This window comes from Sphaerodactylus townsendi, linkage group LG15, assembly GCF_021028975.2.
Source record: "Sphaerodactylus townsendi isolate TG3544 linkage group LG15, MPM_Stown_v2.3, whole genome shotgun sequence".
NCBI lineage: Eukaryota > Metazoa > Chordata > Lepidosauria > Squamata > Sphaerodactylidae > Sphaerodactylus > Sphaerodactylus townsendi.
Window position 1 is genome coordinate 19864051 of NC_059439.1, and position 17053 is coordinate 19881103.

Genomic DNA, 17053 nt, shown 5'->3' on the forward strand with positions numbered 1-17053 from the left:
GGGAAAGGAGGCCGAGAGCTTCGCTAGCTGGACTGGGTGTTCCTGTGCTCCAGTTGTGGAAGTGTGGGATTTGGTGTTGGTACACACACAATCCAAAAAGGTGCTTGAGACCACAGTGTTCTTATGAGCCGCCTCTGAAACAACACCTGATGTCTATTATTATTATTATTATTATTATTATTATTATTATTATTATTATTATTATTATTATTATTATTATTATTATTATTAATGTTGTTGTTATTAATGTTGTTGTTATTAATGTTGTTGTTACTGTTATTATTGTTTAATTATTTAATTGATTATCTATTTAATTAATTATTTAATTAATTGATTGATTGATTGATTGATTGATTAATTAGAAATAACAGCACATCTATGACCATCCTCATCCTCATTATCTTTATTGGCCCAAAAGGGTTAAATACAAAACTTTATAATCAGCTTAACTTCTCTTAATCTTATAGCTAAGGCCAAAAAAAATGTAACTATTAGTAACAAGTGGGTTAAAATCAACTAATAAATAGATCACAATTTTTCTCATCAGATGAAGTGCTATATGAGTTTATCGGAGGGTGAATTAAAGTTTTCGGAATGTTTGCATCAAAGCAACAGCATCAAAGCACACGCTGAACGGTTTCTATCTCCTTCAAGGAACAAGGACGTTACAAGGGATTCTAGGGTACATCTCTCGAAGCGTGAGGTGTGAATTTAGTGAACTGCAAGGTGTCCCAAGATGGTCCTGGCTATCTAGGACCAAATTCAGCATCCTGAGAACTTAGTTAGTTCTTCTACTATCCAGTCTGGGACTTTTCTGTAGCCATGCCCTGTAAATAAACAGTGTCCTGATTATGGTATGGCATTATTTCGGGTTACAGAGCAATTCAATCAAATGCATGTCCATCTGTCTTATTTAAAATCTCAGCAGCTTAAAATATGAATTCAATTTTAAAATGTAGCACTAGTGCGTCATTTTAAATCTCCTCTTGAGAGTTGTTAATCAGAGCTCAGGCCCTTTCCGCACTTGTAGAATAATGCACTTTCAAAGCACTTTTCTGCTGTATTTTACTGTGCGGAATAGCAAAATCCACTTGCAAACAATTGTGAAAGTGGATTGAAAGTGCATTATTCTGCATGTGCGGAAGGGGCCTTTGAGGAAGACTGCTTTATACTCTGCCTGGACAATGGTGTTTGCAGGGGCTGTTTATTAAGCTGGTTGGCTGTTTCAGTTTTCCGGTTGATTTTTAAATGTTTTCCTTTTCATTACCCGCCTTGCCTCCCATTGGTTGCGGAGAAAGGTGGGCCTGTGAATATTTTCCAGCAAACCAAATAACGGCGGCATCTCGAGCTTCCGATCTGAAAAAAAAAAAAGGTCTGTTCTCTTTAGGGCTTCGGCTTCGTCACGTTTGAAAACAGCCAGGATGCTGACCAGGCACGGGAGAAGCTAAACAGCAGCATCGTGGAAGGGAGGAAAATTGAGGTTAGAATTTCCTTGGCTTCCCAGCTAGGCCCGGAGATCTCTCGGAATCACAGCTGGTCTCCAGATGACCGAGATCAGTTTCCCTGGAGAAAATGGCTGCTTTGAAGGATGACCCCTCGGGCAGTGATGGTGAACCTTTTCGAGGCCGAGTGCCCAAATTGCAACCCCAAACCCACTTATTTATCACAAAGTGCCGACACGGCAATTTAACCTGAATACTGAGGTTTTAGTTCTGCATACACCAGCTGCTCTGCCCTGCGCTGCTCCAGTGCCTCCACCCCACCCCACCCCTCTGCCTCCACTCCACTTGCTCGAGCAGGGGCCAGCCTGCTCTAGCCTCCAGCAAGTCCCGTGCGCTCTGCTCTGTGCCTCTCTAGCATCTCCGCCTCCTCTGCATCTGCCCCCCCGCCCTCGGGCAGCAGCCATCCAGACCACAGGCACCAGGCCCGCCAGCCAAGTCCTATCTACTCTCCATGGGACATTGTGCCCAGCGGCCCAAGCCAGCCTAGATGTGTGTGTGTGGGGGGGGTGGTGATTTTCTGCCCCCCCGCATGATGAACCCTGTGCGCGCGTGCCCACAGAGAGGGCTCTGAGTGCCACCTCTGGCACTCATGCCATAGGTTCGCCATCACTGCCCTAGGGCATTGAACCCGGCCGAGTTATAACCTTTCCCTTCCCCAGACTCCACTCCCAAATCTCCGTGAATTTTTCAACCCAGAGTTGTACCCGGCCCCCTTTGGCAGAGTCTTTCCTTAGCATGCCGAGGCAATTGAAGAAAAGAAGTCGTTTAGGAACTAATATTGCTGGGTGGAAAGGGAGAAAGATAGGGAAGAGATCTAACGGCATGTTTGGCAGGAAGAGAGGAGAGAGAAAGAATGAGAAGTGTTTTACACCACGCGTGATTGGTGTTTGGGATATGCTGCCTCAGGAGGGGGTGATGGCCACTAACCTGGATAGCTTTAAAGGGGGCTTGGACAGATTGATGGAGGAGAAGTCGATCTATGGCTACCAATCTTGATCCTCCTTGATCTGAGATGGCAAATGCCTTAGCAGACCAGGTGCTCGACAGCAGCAGCAGCAGCAGCAGCAGCAGCAGCAGCAGCAGCAGCAGCAGAAGGCCACTGCTTTCCCATCCTGCATGTGAGCTCCCAAAGGCATCTGGTGGGCCTTTAGCAGAGTGCTGGACTAGATGGGCTCTGGTCTGATCCAGCAGGCTCTTATGTTCTTAAGTAGAATGGAAGCCTGGATATTGTACCCTGAGGACGAACAAAGGCATGGCACTGAAGTAAGGGTGAGAATTTTAAAAAGAGAGAGGGGAGGGGGTGGTTCTTTTTATTGCATATGCGTAATTAATGTCTCCGACTCAGCCTTGCATACCTCAAATTGTTCTAAGGCAGGGGTCTGTAACCTGTGGCTCTCCAGATGTTCATGGGCTACAATTCCCATCAGCCCCTGCCGGCATGGCCAACAGGTTGCAGATCCCTGTTCTAAGGGATAAAACGGAAGGGAGAATGATGTAAGCAGCTCCTCTGGGAATCAAGGCAGCGGGTGGTAAATGGAGCAAATAATTTGAAGGAGTAATCCTTGGTGTTTGCAAGCCCTGTCACGTAACTTAACTTGGCTTCCGATGTGCTAGTTGTGTGAGGTGCTAACAGCTCACTGGATAGCGTCGGAGTGGGTAGCGCTGAAACAGGGCAGTCATAGGGAGCAGTGATGAAGAGAGGGGGAACTGCGCCCAGGACATGACCTGCCCGCACACCCCCTCCCGCCCCCGACACAACACGCCCCCGACATGCCCATGCCCCCAACACGTGATGGCAATGGTGGGGCCTGGGACAAGGCGCCCCAGATGTCCCCATTGCTGCTACGCCTCTGATAGGGAGGAGCCGTGCCTTTCCCTTCACACCCTGAAAGCATCCACTTTTCATTGACGCCCTGCTTGTGGTCCCAGTTGGTCGTGCAGTGACGGATTCAAACTGGCTCACAGGGGGCCACTCCCCCACACACACGTTCATCCTCTCTTTCTCTTTCAACCCAGGTCAACAATGCCACAGCCCGTTTAGTCACCAAGAAACCCCCGGCGACCCCTGTGGTGAACGGTACGTAACCAGGGAGAGCAAGACTCCTTTTAAAACATTGTTTTTTCAAAAGAGAGGCGTTGGGCCTCCAGATGCAGCGTGCGTGTTAGGTCTCGATCCTTGAGGCAATGGACAGTCTCTGGTTTGTGGATCAGTAGCGTGGATTGAAAAGGCAACGAAGCACCCAGCTTGCAAGAAGCCAATTCTGGCTTTTGCCTTCTTCTTTATTCAGAAATTATCCACCACCACCACCACCACCACCACCACCCCCGTTTTCCCAAAGAATGTAAGGAAGAGTTATTTTGGCAATGCCACCTGGACTTCCACCCTCAGGAGTAAACAGAAACATCCCTTTTCCCATGGGAGAGGAAGGTGTCAGGGATAAACCTAGTTTATCTAAAAAAGCGAGTGGAAAGATCAAGGCAGAGGTGGGATCCAGCAGGTTCCCACAGGTTCCCGAGAGTAGGTTACTAATTATTTGTGTGTGCCAAGAGGGGGTTACTAGTGGTGATTTTTGCCCGCGTGATTTTTAGCCTTAGTGACGCTCTCCTTCCTCTCGTAGCAGTAGCGCGCAGAACTTGAAGCAGTTCAGGCAGGAGGTGCACCGGGCATGGCGTGGCAGCCTGGCGCCTCGCTTAAGGTGCATTCGCTTTGCCCTCGCCTTCAAGGCATCAGGCGCATGGGCTAGGGCTGCATCCGCTTCCGCCACAGCCTCACCCAGGAATGCCCCGCCCCCGGAATGCCTGGCCACGCCCCCGTCGTGCCCTGCCCAGCCCCATTGGCGCTATGCCACAGTTTGAATCCCACCACCATGGGAACCTGTTACTAAAATTTTTGGATCCCACCACTGGATCAAGAAGTGAAGGCATGGTAACATATAGCATATAGCAGGCTGAATACATATATTTTGTAGGAGTTACATTTACAGGAATTTACTTCAGTCATCCAGATACCATCAAGTTACTCGGCTTAGGAATGCGCCTCAGTCAACTAGGGGACATCCCTGACAGCACATCAACACCCTCTGATCTCACACATAGGGTGGAGGATTAAGTCTTTCCACCCCTCTGTGCCATATTCCTGACCCAAAGTAGTCCTGGGCAGACTATTTCTGTTGCTGAGGAAGTTTATTTGTAGCCGTCAGCAATTCCCCCGGTCCATTTCTAGTCAGGAAAACAGTGCAGTCGAGAAGGCGTAATCCCCTCTTTCAGCGGCTCCTGGGGGTGGGGCTGTGGGATTCAAGGACAGTGTGGAGTTTAGACCAGGGGTGTAAAGCATGCAGCTCAAAGGCCAGCCGTGGCCCCTTGAGAGGACTTATCAGGCCCGCAAGGCTGCTGAGGCAATGCCCCCTGCCCCCAATCTGGCCTGGTGAGCCACCACCACCCGTGTCAATCTGGGCTGGTGATCTCACTGTTTGCTCACCAGCTGAGGCAGCCACTCCCCACCCACCCTTCACTCAACTAAGTCACATTTTTGTCCTATCCTGCCCTCGTAACACATGAGTTCGTCCCCCTTGCTTAGGCTTTCTGTTTCCTGTGCATCCACTGAGCCATGCGAGAACTTTCCCCCATGGGAGTGTCCTCTGTCCCTGTGAGATTTGGATAGATACTGCAGCCCCCTAGAAGGGACCAATCATGCTGTTTGGAGGGGAAGCCCTTCTTGGTCGTACCGATCAGTTTGACTTGTATAGCCACACACATACTGCAAATACCAAGGTAGAACCAGGCAGGGGAGTGTCTTACAGTGAGCCCCCATCATCAGCCTTGGGGCTGGTCTGCTTTAGCAAAGGTGGGTGTGTGGACTTTTCTGATGTGGCTATGAATGAATGGGTGAGCAAGTTCTTTATGAGGATGGTATCTCCTCTGACCTTTGTGGGAGTGGTATCTCCCCTGACCTTTGTGAGGGTGGTATCTCATCTGACCTTTCCTTCTGTCTGGTGGTGTTTAGGGTGGAAGATTAATCCTGTTGTGAGTGCTGTTTATGCCCCTGACCTGTACACAGGTGAGTCACCAACCCCTATGATTTTTCTCTCCTCCTTCCTCTCTGAGAAAACTCAACCTGCTGCTGTTTCAATGGGATTTTAATCTATTATTTAGCGTACTGTCGGATTTGTTGTATATTACTCTGTTGCTGATGTTTTACTGTTCACTGCCCAGAGCCCTTCAGGGATTGGGCGGTATACAAGATCCAATAAACAATACTAATAATTACCTGCTGGGATTCCATCCTTTTTCCACCCTTCCAAAGGCCACTCACAACTGTCCCTGTTTAGGGGGCAATCGATCCATCGTTAAAATGTATTTCAGGGTAGACCGCTACATAGAGGAAGACTTGAAGGTCTTCCAAGCGATAAGAGGTTCTGTACCTGTAGCATAGGACAGCTGGATTCCATCCCACACATTCTCCTGAACTGCTTATTATACCAAGAACTCTGATCCAGCCTGTTATCCCAAGCTATAGACTCTATGATTGATTATACTGAATCAGATAATGTAGTTACGCTTTTAAAATTGTCAGGATTTTCATTGTTGCCTTATAGTGGCAACGTGTTTTTTGTCAGAAGTTTGTAAACTGAATGTATGACAAACGCGAAGTTTTTTACTATTCACTTTTTAACTGGAACTGTATTTTTATACTATCGTGTGTATGCCAATGAAGGCTTATGGAATTGAATTGAATTGAATTTCAGGGTAGACCCATTTGGGGTCAGTGACCTGCTTCAGTCATGGACTCCTTGATACATATCCCTTTGCAGTGCTCTTATATGTCCGCGCTGAGGCTGAAATTGATTACACCATGTTTTCCTAAATGATCCACGTTTTCTTGAGCAACTTTAGAGCAACAGGTTCATTTCCTCTTACAGGGCTCTGCCCCTCATCATACTTATTCTGCTGCTCATTTTTTAGAGGCTGCAGAAATGAGTTGAAGGGCAGTGGGGTTTTTTTATACGGATCTCATTTAAGTTTTATAGCTTTGTTGTTCAAGACCTCGCTCTAAGCACAGGGGATTGGGAAGAAAGAAATGCCAGGTGTTTGTTATGGCGAAGAAATAAAGACCGTTTTAACACGATTGCATGTTCAAAGGAAGCTGGCTTGGAAACGGGTCCAAAAAACTGGCCGTAAAAGTGTTCAGGGAAACAGTGGAGGACAAATGAAGGGACAATGTTTCCAGAGCCAAAGGGAGGAAAAACATGCAGAATTAAAAAAGAAAAAAATGTATCCTGTGGCGGCAAAACATGTTTGTTTATTTATTTTATTTATTTATTAAATGTATAGGCCGCCTCATCCCCAAAGGGCTCGAGGCAGCTCACAACATGGCCGTTTCCAACAGCAATTTAATACAGTATAAAAACTCAATCCAATTAAAACACAGCAGCAGTTAATAACAATAAGTAAATTAAAACGGGGGGAGAATTAGGACTAATAAAAGGAAACACTTCTTCACACAACGTGTGATTGGTGTTTGGAATATGCTGTCACAGGAGGTGGTGATGGCCACTAACCTGGATGGCTTTAAAAAGGGCTTGGATAGATTTATGGAGGAGAAGTCGATCTATGGCTACCAGTCTTGATCTGCCTTGATCTCAGATTGCAAATGCCTTAGTAGACCAGGTGCTCAAGAGCAGCAGCAACAGAAGGCCATTGCTTTCACCTCCTGCATGTGAGCTCCCAAAGGCACCTGGTGGGCCACTGCGAGTAGCAGAATGCTGGACTAGATGGACTCCGGTCTGATCCAGCAGGCCAGTTCTTATGTTCTTATGTTCTTAAAACAACCAAAATTGTGTAAAACATACACATACAGGCGCCCGATCTAAAAGGCCAAGAAAAAAGAAGAAGGGGAGGAGGTAGGCAGGGCCCAGGATGGAACTAGGGTCCAACCAAGGTGGTCCAGACAGGTAGCTTTGATTTCAGTGTTGTAAGCAATTCTCATGGGAAAGGCCAGTGACTTCTTGGGAGTCCCGCGTTGCTGCGCCCAAGTAATAGAATCTGCAATTACCCCTCTTCCATGTAGGCACTTTTATCAGATGCCCTCCTGCAGCCACACAAAATTAGGTTGCGAAAATTGCACTCCCGACAAGCCTTTATTTATGTCGCTGCGCAGTGTACAGAGGCATGCGTTCATGGCCAGCAGCCAACTGATTGATGTTAGCTTGGACTCATATTTGCTTGGCGCTGCGTTTTTAAGGCTCGCGGGGAGTAATTCAGAACTTCCTCCTTAGGATAGGGTGGACGGCTCTCCTGTATGGATTGTCTGGAGTAATTGCCAGTGGGGCAAAGGGCTTATTTAAAACTCTGAATGGGCCCCCGAGGTTCTGAATTTCTCCCTTCAGGAGTTCTTCAGAAGAGCTCAGGAGAGCTTGATCTCATCAGATCTTGGAAGCTAAGCAGGTTGTGGTTAGTATTTGGATGGGAGGCCTCCAAGGAATACTGGGGTCATGACGCAGAGGTAGGTAATGGCAAACCACCTCTTGCTTTGAAAACCCTCTGGGGTCTGCGTAAGTCGGCTGGGACTTCACATCACTTTCCACCTCCACCAAGAAGAAGAAGAAAATCCTTATTATACATCATTGCCTAAGGAATGGAATATCCGACGAACCCCTAGCCAATGGGTGTGACATTACATCTCGTCCCCGCCCACCTTCCCCCAACCCAGGAACCTCCCCCTTCTAAACAATATAAGCTGCTCTCCTGGAGGGAAGAGAGAGGAAGAGGAAGGGAGATCCCCCACCCTCCCTCCTCCCCTTCTTGAACCCATTTATATTTATTTTAATTTAAAATGGGCTTTAGTGCTAGTAGAAAAAGAAAATACAGCTACCCATAAACTCTCTCTCTCTCTCTGTGTATAAACTCTAACACATTGGATCTTAAAATTACAACACAAATATTCAGTGAGAGTATTTTATAGTTTATTATATTATATTATATATTATATAGTTTATTATATAGTTTCATATTATATAGTTTCATATTATATAGTTTCAAACTATATATTATGTAGTTTATTATATAGTTTCAGAATTTGTTCCCATTTCTCATCAAACTCTTTGTTTTGACTGTCCTTTTGCAAGATTTGTTAATTTGGCCATTTGCCTCGTGTCGTTCAAGTTTGTCTTCGCCATTTCTCCTCCCAATAGAATTTTCTCTCCATTTCATTTGTGTCCTCCTTAACCAGTGGCGAGTATCCCATACCCTATGATGGCCCCAGCTGCCCTGGCCTATCGTGGGGCTCTCCGGGGACGTGGTCGAGCTGCTATCTACAATCCCATTCGAGCGGCTCCTGCCCCATCACCAGTTCCAGCCTATGGCAGGTAAGTGTCAAAGAGACACGGGGAGGGCAGCTTGTTTTACGAGGAGCAGGTTACTTGTACAGTGGAACTTCGGTTTTCGTTGGTAATCCGTCCGAAAAGAATCGATGAAAACTGAAACCGATGAAAACCGTGGCAAACTTTTCCATTGGAATCAATGTAAATCCAATTAATCCGTTCTAGGCACTCCAAAAAACATACCAAAACCACATTTTTGGTGAATAAACAATCACAAACAATGACACTAGGACCAGCTTCAGAGCCAGTGGACCGATGTCGCACCAGAAAGCTGTCCAAAGAGGTCTGTTTCTGACGCCTCTTTAAGATTTGTCTGAAATGGGACAAGACATTGTCATTAAACAAGTTGCAGACACGGCCTGCAACAGCTTTGTCCGGGTGATTTTTCTCCACAAATCCCTGCACCTTTACTGCAAATCAATGAAAACCGAGGCAGTCGATGAAAACCGAGACAAATTTTTCACTGAAAAAAACCGATGAAAACCGAAGGCAATGAAAACTGAGGTTCCACTGTATTGGCTTTTGAAATGTGTGAGAATATCATGAAGGGTTATCATGCCCCCCCCCGCCCACCAATCATCGTCCAAAAAGCAAAATTTTAAAGTTCAAAATGGAAACTGCCCATTTTTTAAAAAAATGTCAGTATAGTCTGAAATTTCATTTCCATTGCAAGGATGAGATTTATTGAGCCCTCTCACCAAACTTTTCATGACTATCTCTGGTTAAAAAGATTTATGCAGAAGCTCCTGAAATAATTGGAATGTGGAGAAAGGCTGGGCCGAAATGCCTCATGTGTAGTAATGCAGACATTTTGCAGGGCAAAGCTGAGGTGGAGATCCAACTGTGAGGTAAAATAAGTGATGGAAAAATGGAGACAATGCTGCCATGTGGTTGAAAGTGGACTGCAGGGAAAACCAAGAGACATTGTGAAGGTCACAGGCCTACAGGATTTTTGAAGGGTTTCAGGAAAAGATCAGTCTGTCAGAGCTATTATCCATGACAGCTAAATAGAGCCCCCAACCTCAGGAACAGTGTACCTCTGAATACTGGTTGCTGGGAGACGAGGAATAACAGCAGGCCGTTGTTTACATCTGTGCTTCCTGGATTAATCTGGACACAGGATACTGGTTTGCATGAACCAAGGTCTTTTCTTATGTTCATACGCAGAGAGCTGGAGCTGAAACCCGCCTCCAAGTTACAGCTTGATTTTTAAGAGTCTTATGTGTTATCCCACACACATGGTGGCTCTTTGCAGTCACTGAATAGTGACAGAAAGACAGTGTGTGAGAGCTGAGTGGAGTTTGGTAATGGCATAGAAACGATGGGTGGTTAATGGGGAGATGGCGGAGAAAGAAAAAGAGAAACTGTTTCTTAAGAACATAAGAAAGAGCCTGCTGGATCAGACCAGAGTCCATCTGGTCCAGCACTCTGCTACTCGCAGTGGCCCATCAGATTAATTTTATTTCATTTATTTATTAATTCAGCTTGTTATACCGCCCACCCCCCCAAAGGGCTCTGGGCGGCGTACAATATTATTTGAAACAGTTTGAAAACTTCAATAAATGCGAGAAAATTTAAAACAATAATCTATACAACATTACAAAAAAAATAGCAACATACAGATGGCAACCGGAAAAAAAGACATTTTCATACAAACTCCACCCCTCCTGAAAGGAGGATCAGGCAATGATATTATCAGTAAATCAGTCAATGTTGTCGGTACTGACTTATTTCTCCCACTCTCCATCTAGCGTGCTGTATCCAGATGGTCTCTACAGTTCCGATCTCTACGTAAGTCTTTGTCTGGGTGTCCTTTGGTTTAGTATTCAAGGATTCCATGCAATTCTGGGTACCACTTGTCTGAAGATGGAAGAACAGGAAGGGCACTGGCTCGGGCTGTCTGGTTCTTTCATGGCAAAAAAGCAATGCCTCAAGACAGATCTCTAGTTCAGCACTCAAGGGATGTGTTTATTGTAAAGTCTGGTGGCCACATGCTATTGGGAGGGACAACAGGAGGAATCTCAAGATGGTGTAGGTGAGACAGCTGGGTTCTCTTGAGAATCCTGCGACCTTCAAACCTTAGGGACCATCTCTTCCCCTCCGTCCCTACTCAGCCTCTGCTTGCTGGTGGTCCCTAGCCCCTCAATGACGCGACTAGCCTCCACCTTTTTCGGCCCTGGTCCCTGTCTGGTGGAACACTCTTCCTTTGGCCATCAGGGCCTTGCAGGACCTTGGACAGATCCATAGGGTCTGTAAAATGGAGTTGTTCCACCGGGCTTTTGGGTAGGCTGGTCACTGATATGCCACCCCCACCATCTGCTGCATACCACCATAACTGGTTGCCACTATTGCTGAGCCCAGTCCCCTCCCGGGGGGGCGGGCGGGGAAGGTTTTTCTCTGAGTCGCCATCTGATTTTAGGTGACTTGTTCTGATGCTGCGCTCAATTTTTTTTTTGTTTTCATTCTTAGATTGCAATTATATGACTTTTAATGGTATTTTATCTTTCGTACACCGCCCAGAGCCCTTCAGAGGGGGGCGGTAGAAGGAGTCTAATTAATAAATAAATAAATTGAGGGTGCTGACTAAGGAGGATCCAATGGGTTTAGTCCTTGGGATGAGGGTCTATGTACCAGCTGTCTTTATGGCAGCATGGGGATCGTTCTGCCCTCCTGGTGGGTGAGCGAAGAAACCGGCAGGACCTAACCCAAGCTGCCTTGACTGTCATTCAGGAAGTATTGTGAGCAAGTATGCCTGGGATTTCACAGAATCGTGACCTACGCTTCTATTTTCTGCTCCGCAGGGTTACCCGGCAGCTTACCGAGTGGCCCAGACACCCACAGCTGCTGCAGCGACGGCGGCAGCAGCCTATAGCGACGGGTAAGTCCGAAACAGGAGGGTCTGTAGGGCACTTGCGTCAGTGGCCTTAAGCCATTTCATCCATGGCCTCTTGGGTCTTTCTCCTGCAGGTACGGACGGGTCTACACTACTGCTGATCCTTATCATCACGCGGTGACCCCTGCCTATGGAGTCAGTGCTATGGTGAGCCATTGTATCAGTGGGCAGGACACTTTGCATGTTGAGTCGCAAGAACTGGGTGGGAACAGCCGTGTTCTCCTATCCAGCCCCATGCTGCTAAGCAGAACAATCTATCCTGCAGTATCTATGTACGTCAAGCTCTGCTGTTTGGATCCCCAAGCTGTAAACACAGATCAGGGCAACTGAAGGGAAATGTGCCTAGAGCATACTGCAAGGTTCAGATGAAGAATACAAGCAAGCCAAATTGTAGAGGAAGGTGCTGAAAAGTATCTCCACTGTCAGCATGGTGTAGTGGTTAAGAGCGGTGGATGCTCAATCTGGAGAACCAGGTTTGATTCCCCACTTTTCCACATGAGTGGCAGACTCTTATCTAGTAAACTGGATTTGTTTCCCCGCTCCTGCAAATGAAGCCTGCTGGGATGCCCTTGGTTCTCTCAGAACTCTCTCAGCCCCACCTACCTTAAGAACATAAGAACTAGCCTGCTGGATCAGACCAGAGTCCATCTAGTCCAGCACTCTGATACTCGCAGGGGCCCACCAGGTGCCTTTGGGATCACCTGCAGGATGTGAAAGCAATGGCCTTCTGCTGCTGCTGCTCCTGAGCACCTGGTCTGCTAAGGCATTTGCAACCTCAGATCAAGAAGGATCAAGATTGGTAGCCAGAGATCGACTTCTCCTCCATAAATCTGTCCAAGCCCCTTTTAAAGCTATCCAGGTTAGTGGCCATCACCACCTCCTGTGGCATCATATTCCAAACACCAATCACGCATGAAGAAGTGTTTCCTTTTATTAGTCCTAATTCTTCCCCCCAGCATTTTCAATGTACAAGGTGTCTGTTGTGGGGAGAGGAAGGGAAGGAGTTTGCACGCCGCCTTGAATCTCCTTACAGGAGAGAAAGGTGGGGCATAAAAGGAGAGAACGATGTTGTAAACCTGTTTGGAAATTCATTGGGGAGAAAAGCCAGGTATAAATAAAGATAGGGAGAAGAAGGAAAAGAATTTGGATTTATGCCCCACCTTTGTCTCCTTACAACCTCCTTACAACCTCCTTTCCCTTCCTCTCTCCACAACAGTCACCTTGTGAGGTAAGTGGGGCTGAGAGTTCAGAGAGAACTGTGACTAGCCCAAGGTCACCCAGCAGGAATGTAGGAGTGTAGAAACACATCTGGTTCACCAGATAAGCCTCCGCCACTCAGGTGGAGGAATGGGGAATCAAACCCGGTTCTCCAGATTAGAATCCACCTGCTCTTCACCACTACACCAGTGCGAGCAAATGTGGTGGCAAACAGGATCCAGGTTCCAGACTATTTCTTTTTTGATTCCCCATTCCCTTGCCCCGCGCAGGGCTCACTGCACTCGTGTTTTATCTTCCCGGCAGGCCAGTTTGTACCGTGGAGGATGCAACCGCTTTACTCCGTACTGAGGGACCAAGCTACTGCACTGAGTGACTGAGAGGAGATCGCGAACTGACAATCCACGTGGCAGGACCCTGCACTGCGATCCTTCCGTGTGAAAAAGGCAGGCAGATATTTGGGGCACTCTTCTCATCTAGTTGCACAGAGACTCCCAGAATGCCAGCTCTGGACTTTTCTTCTAGCCTCACCATGACCTTCATCGTTACTCTGAATTCTGATTTGTCCTACGTGTTACTGCAGGGCAGAGATGTTGTGTGGCAAACCCATATTCAAACGCAGGATAGTTTGGGGATGTGTGCTCACAACTGCGAGGTTGCAGCTCTTGTGGTCAGCAAAGCCCACAAGGTAAAAGGACATCAGGAGACACTCAAGATGATCAAGGGTTGCCAGACCCCCGATGCAATAGGAGACCTCCTAGTGACAACCTTTTTTGCTGGCTGGTGCACTGAGCAGCATTTGGAGAAAAAAAATTATGACATCATATGTTGTCTCTTCCAAGGGAACACCAAAGTGAGTCATGTTGCTCTAGGAATTGCCAGAAACTCCATGGTATTACCATAGTTTCTGGCTATTCTGGAAGTGACATGATGGAAGTGACATCAAGACACACAGGGCTGGTGTCTTCATGTCCTTACCCTAAGCTCCCACTAAAAGCAGGCACGGACTAGCAATCCTACCTGTGACCTGGTGTACGCAGGGAGGTTTCTCTTCCTATTTGTTTACGCACCCAGGTCAATTTCAACCAGAATCTGTTCGGCCTTCTGAAAAAATAAAAAGCTGAAAAAAGGTAGGGTTCCCTAATGGAAATTCTCCACACCTGCGCAGAGTTGCAGTTCTTGGGAGAATTTGCCAAGCGGGGAAGGCATGACAATTAGTCCAGTTTAAGTTTTCATTTGTAGCAGACTTGGGTGGCCACGGTGTTTCTGGCTGGCACATGTTTTTTTTTTTTTTAAATCAGCAAAGGCATCCCAGAATAAGCCCAGTTTGGATATAATGAAGGTTTGCTTGGTGTAATTTTTTTTAATTAGCACAAAATCAGAGGTTGAGCTCTTTGGGATTTTGGTGCTTCCAGAGGAACATCTGTGCTGCAGTTTGATTGGTCTGGAGCTTCTCCCTGAGAATCTTGGGAACTGTAGTTCAAAGATGCTAAGAATTCTATCCAAGACCTCTCCTCTGTTCTCTTCTCTCCAGACTAGGGTTCCTAAAGATGTCCGGAAAGAGGGAATGACTGTTCGACCATTTGACATCTGTGGTCCGGAGCGGTCATTTGCAGATGCCCCCTTCCTTCTCTCATTTTCTGTCCTTTCCCTTCTTGCGTGATCTTTTTTCCCCCTTTATGCTGCGTGCCTTCCACTTTTAATCATTGTGTGTTTTCCCCATTTCAAATCTGCTTTGGGTATCAGCTCAGGATAAGCAGCTGATGGCAGCCTCTTATTTTTCTATGAAAACACTCAGCATATTTTTTAAAAAATTATTATTACTATTTGTAAAGGCTAGGGAAGACTATAAATGCCTGTATAGTCTGCTTCAATGGTCTATTTCCATGGTGGCGAACCTTTGGCACTCTAGATGTTATGGACTACAATTCCCATCAGCCCCTGCCAGCATGGCCAATTGGCCATGCTGGCAGGGGCTGATGGGAATTGTAGTCCATAACATCTGGAGTGCCAAAGGTTCGCCACCACTGGACTCTATTTCATCCCTTTTTAAAAATCCCATAGAGAAAAACAATCTCCAAAACAATTGAGATGGTTCAAACTGAGATGGTGCAAGTTTTTGACGCAGAGATGCTGCGTTTGGGTAGCTTCCCTGTGCTCGCTGTGTTGTACAATTGCCCGTGCAAGAGGTTTGGGCGTCTTTGCGCAAAGCAGGCGCGCTCCTCAATGTGCACTGGTGCGCATACAGAAACGTGCAGTCTTCTGGATAGCGGTTAGCCCTGTAATGGAGCATTTTCACAACGTGTTATAAAAGTTTGGAATACAATCTCAGCTCCGCTGGCTTCCGTGATGCTCTCCCATGTCAGCTGACATAAGAACATAAGAACATAAGAAAGAGCCAGCTGGATCAGACCAGAGTCCATCTAGTCCAGCACTCTGCTACTCGCAGTGGCCCACCAGGTGCCTTTGGGAGCTCACGTGCAGGATGTGGAAGCAATGGCCGCCTGCTGCTGCTGCTGCTGCTCCTGAGCACCTGGTCTGCTAAGGCATTTGCAATCTGAGATCAAGGGACTTAAACAGTGTTTTTTACCTGTCTGCACTCTGCCCTTAAAGCCTGGAACAGGTTTCTTTTTTGTTTGTTTGTTTGTTTTAATGCTGACAGTTTATAACTTGGGGTGGTGGTAATTTTGTTTTTAACTATGAGCATGGCCTCCCGTTTCTGTGACCTGCACAGTAGTCACTGTAAACTCCTCGGATAGTCATATTTTGCCGTGTTTTATCCACCGCCATGCAGACAGTCCCTATGAAGGAAATCGGCATAGACTGTGTGCGACTTAGCCCAGGTCTGCCTCCTGTGGCTTTTAAATAGCAATAAAGGTAAATAAATGAATAAAGTGTTCGACCTCCCGGCAACAGCCTTCCCGTTCATCCTACTGACCCCAAAGCAGAAGGCATTCTCTATTTCTAGCATTCTGTTTCTATTCTGTCTGGGCTGGAACTTGTGGCTGCTCCTGCCCGAGATCGCAGCACAGTATCTCAGGGAAAACCCCTTCTGAACCGCTGCTTGTTCCTCTCTCCACTGTTCCCTTCCTGTTGTAATAAAATCCTGGTTCTGGCTAATATCTATTGCTCTGCCTCTTTTTCTGTCTTCTGTCCTCCTTCTGTTGCTCCTTCCTTCCTCATTACCTTGTCCAGAGTGATCACTTGCTTGCTTCTAGCTCTCTGTTGGCTTGAAGGGCCGGGAAGACAAACTGAGTCGGACACAGGTGTTTCCTCCCCAGGTGGCTTCAGTGATGGATTGATACCTGTGGTAGTGGCATATGCTTCTTCCATTTTAGTCTGCAAGTAGACAGGGCTGCTTCCATATTGCTGGTTTTCTCCCCCTTGTCTCCTCAACAAGAGTGGTCTTTTCTCGGAGGGTCCTCTTCCATTTGTGTGCTCTTCGACCTCCCTTCTTTGGGGAGTGGCGTAGTGGTTAAGAGCAGGTGCATTCTAATCTGGAGGAACCGGGTTTGATCCCCGCTCTGCTGCTTGAGCTGTGGAGGCTTATCTGGGGAATTCAGATTAGCCTCTGCACTCCCACACACGCCAGCTGGGTGACCTTGGGCTAGTCACAGCTTCTCGGAGCTCTCTCAGCCCCACCCACCTCACAGGGTGTTTGTTGTGAGGGGGGAAGGGCTAGGAGATTGTCAGCCCCTTTGAGTCTCCTATAGTAGAGAAAGGGGGGATATAAATCCAAACTCTTCTTCAAACTCTTCTTCTTTGCTGTGATCTTTCCTAAACCTGCTTGTCTGTAATATTTTCGGAAATATCACAGTCAAAGGAGGGAGGGTGCTGAATTTTTCTCCATGCCTCCAGTCCAGATTAGTGGTTTTCAACGCACCAGCGTGGTGTGAGAGCCAGCATGGTGTAGTGGTTAGCAGGTGGATTCTAATCTGGGGAACCTGGTTTGATTCCCGCACTCCTCCACCCGAGGGGCGGAGGCTTATCTGGTGAACCAGATGTGTTTCCACACTCCTGCATTCCTGCCGGGTGACCTTGGGCTAGTCACCATTTTCTCTGAA

The 17053-nt window shown here is 47.0% G+C and overlaps 1 protein-coding gene across 2 annotated transcripts in view; it reads left to right on the plus strand.

Moving 5' to 3' along the window:
• The window catches only part of LOC125445098 (RNA binding protein fox-1 homolog 1-like), a 50510-nt gene extending 34399 nt beyond the window's left edge, over positions 1-16111 (plus strand). For both annotated transcript variants that reach the window (XM_048517947.1, XM_048517948.1), the window contains exons 5-13: positions 1388-1480; positions 3519-3579; positions 5506-5559; positions 8731-8866; positions 10633-10672; positions 11683-11759; positions 11849-11921; positions 13296-14865; positions 15006-16111. In XM_048517947.1, coding sequence (XP_048373904.1) covers positions 1388-1480; positions 3519-3579; positions 5506-5559; positions 8731-8866; positions 10633-10672; positions 11683-11759; positions 11849-11921; positions 13296-13340 — 579 coding nt within the window. In that variant the 3' untranslated portion in view covers positions 13341-14865; positions 15006-16111. The remainder of the gene's footprint in view (positions 1-1387; positions 1481-3518; positions 3580-5505; positions 5560-8730; positions 8867-10632; positions 10673-11682; positions 11760-11848; positions 11922-13295; positions 14866-15005) is intronic.
• The last annotated feature ends 942 nt before the right edge of the window (positions 16112-17053 follow it).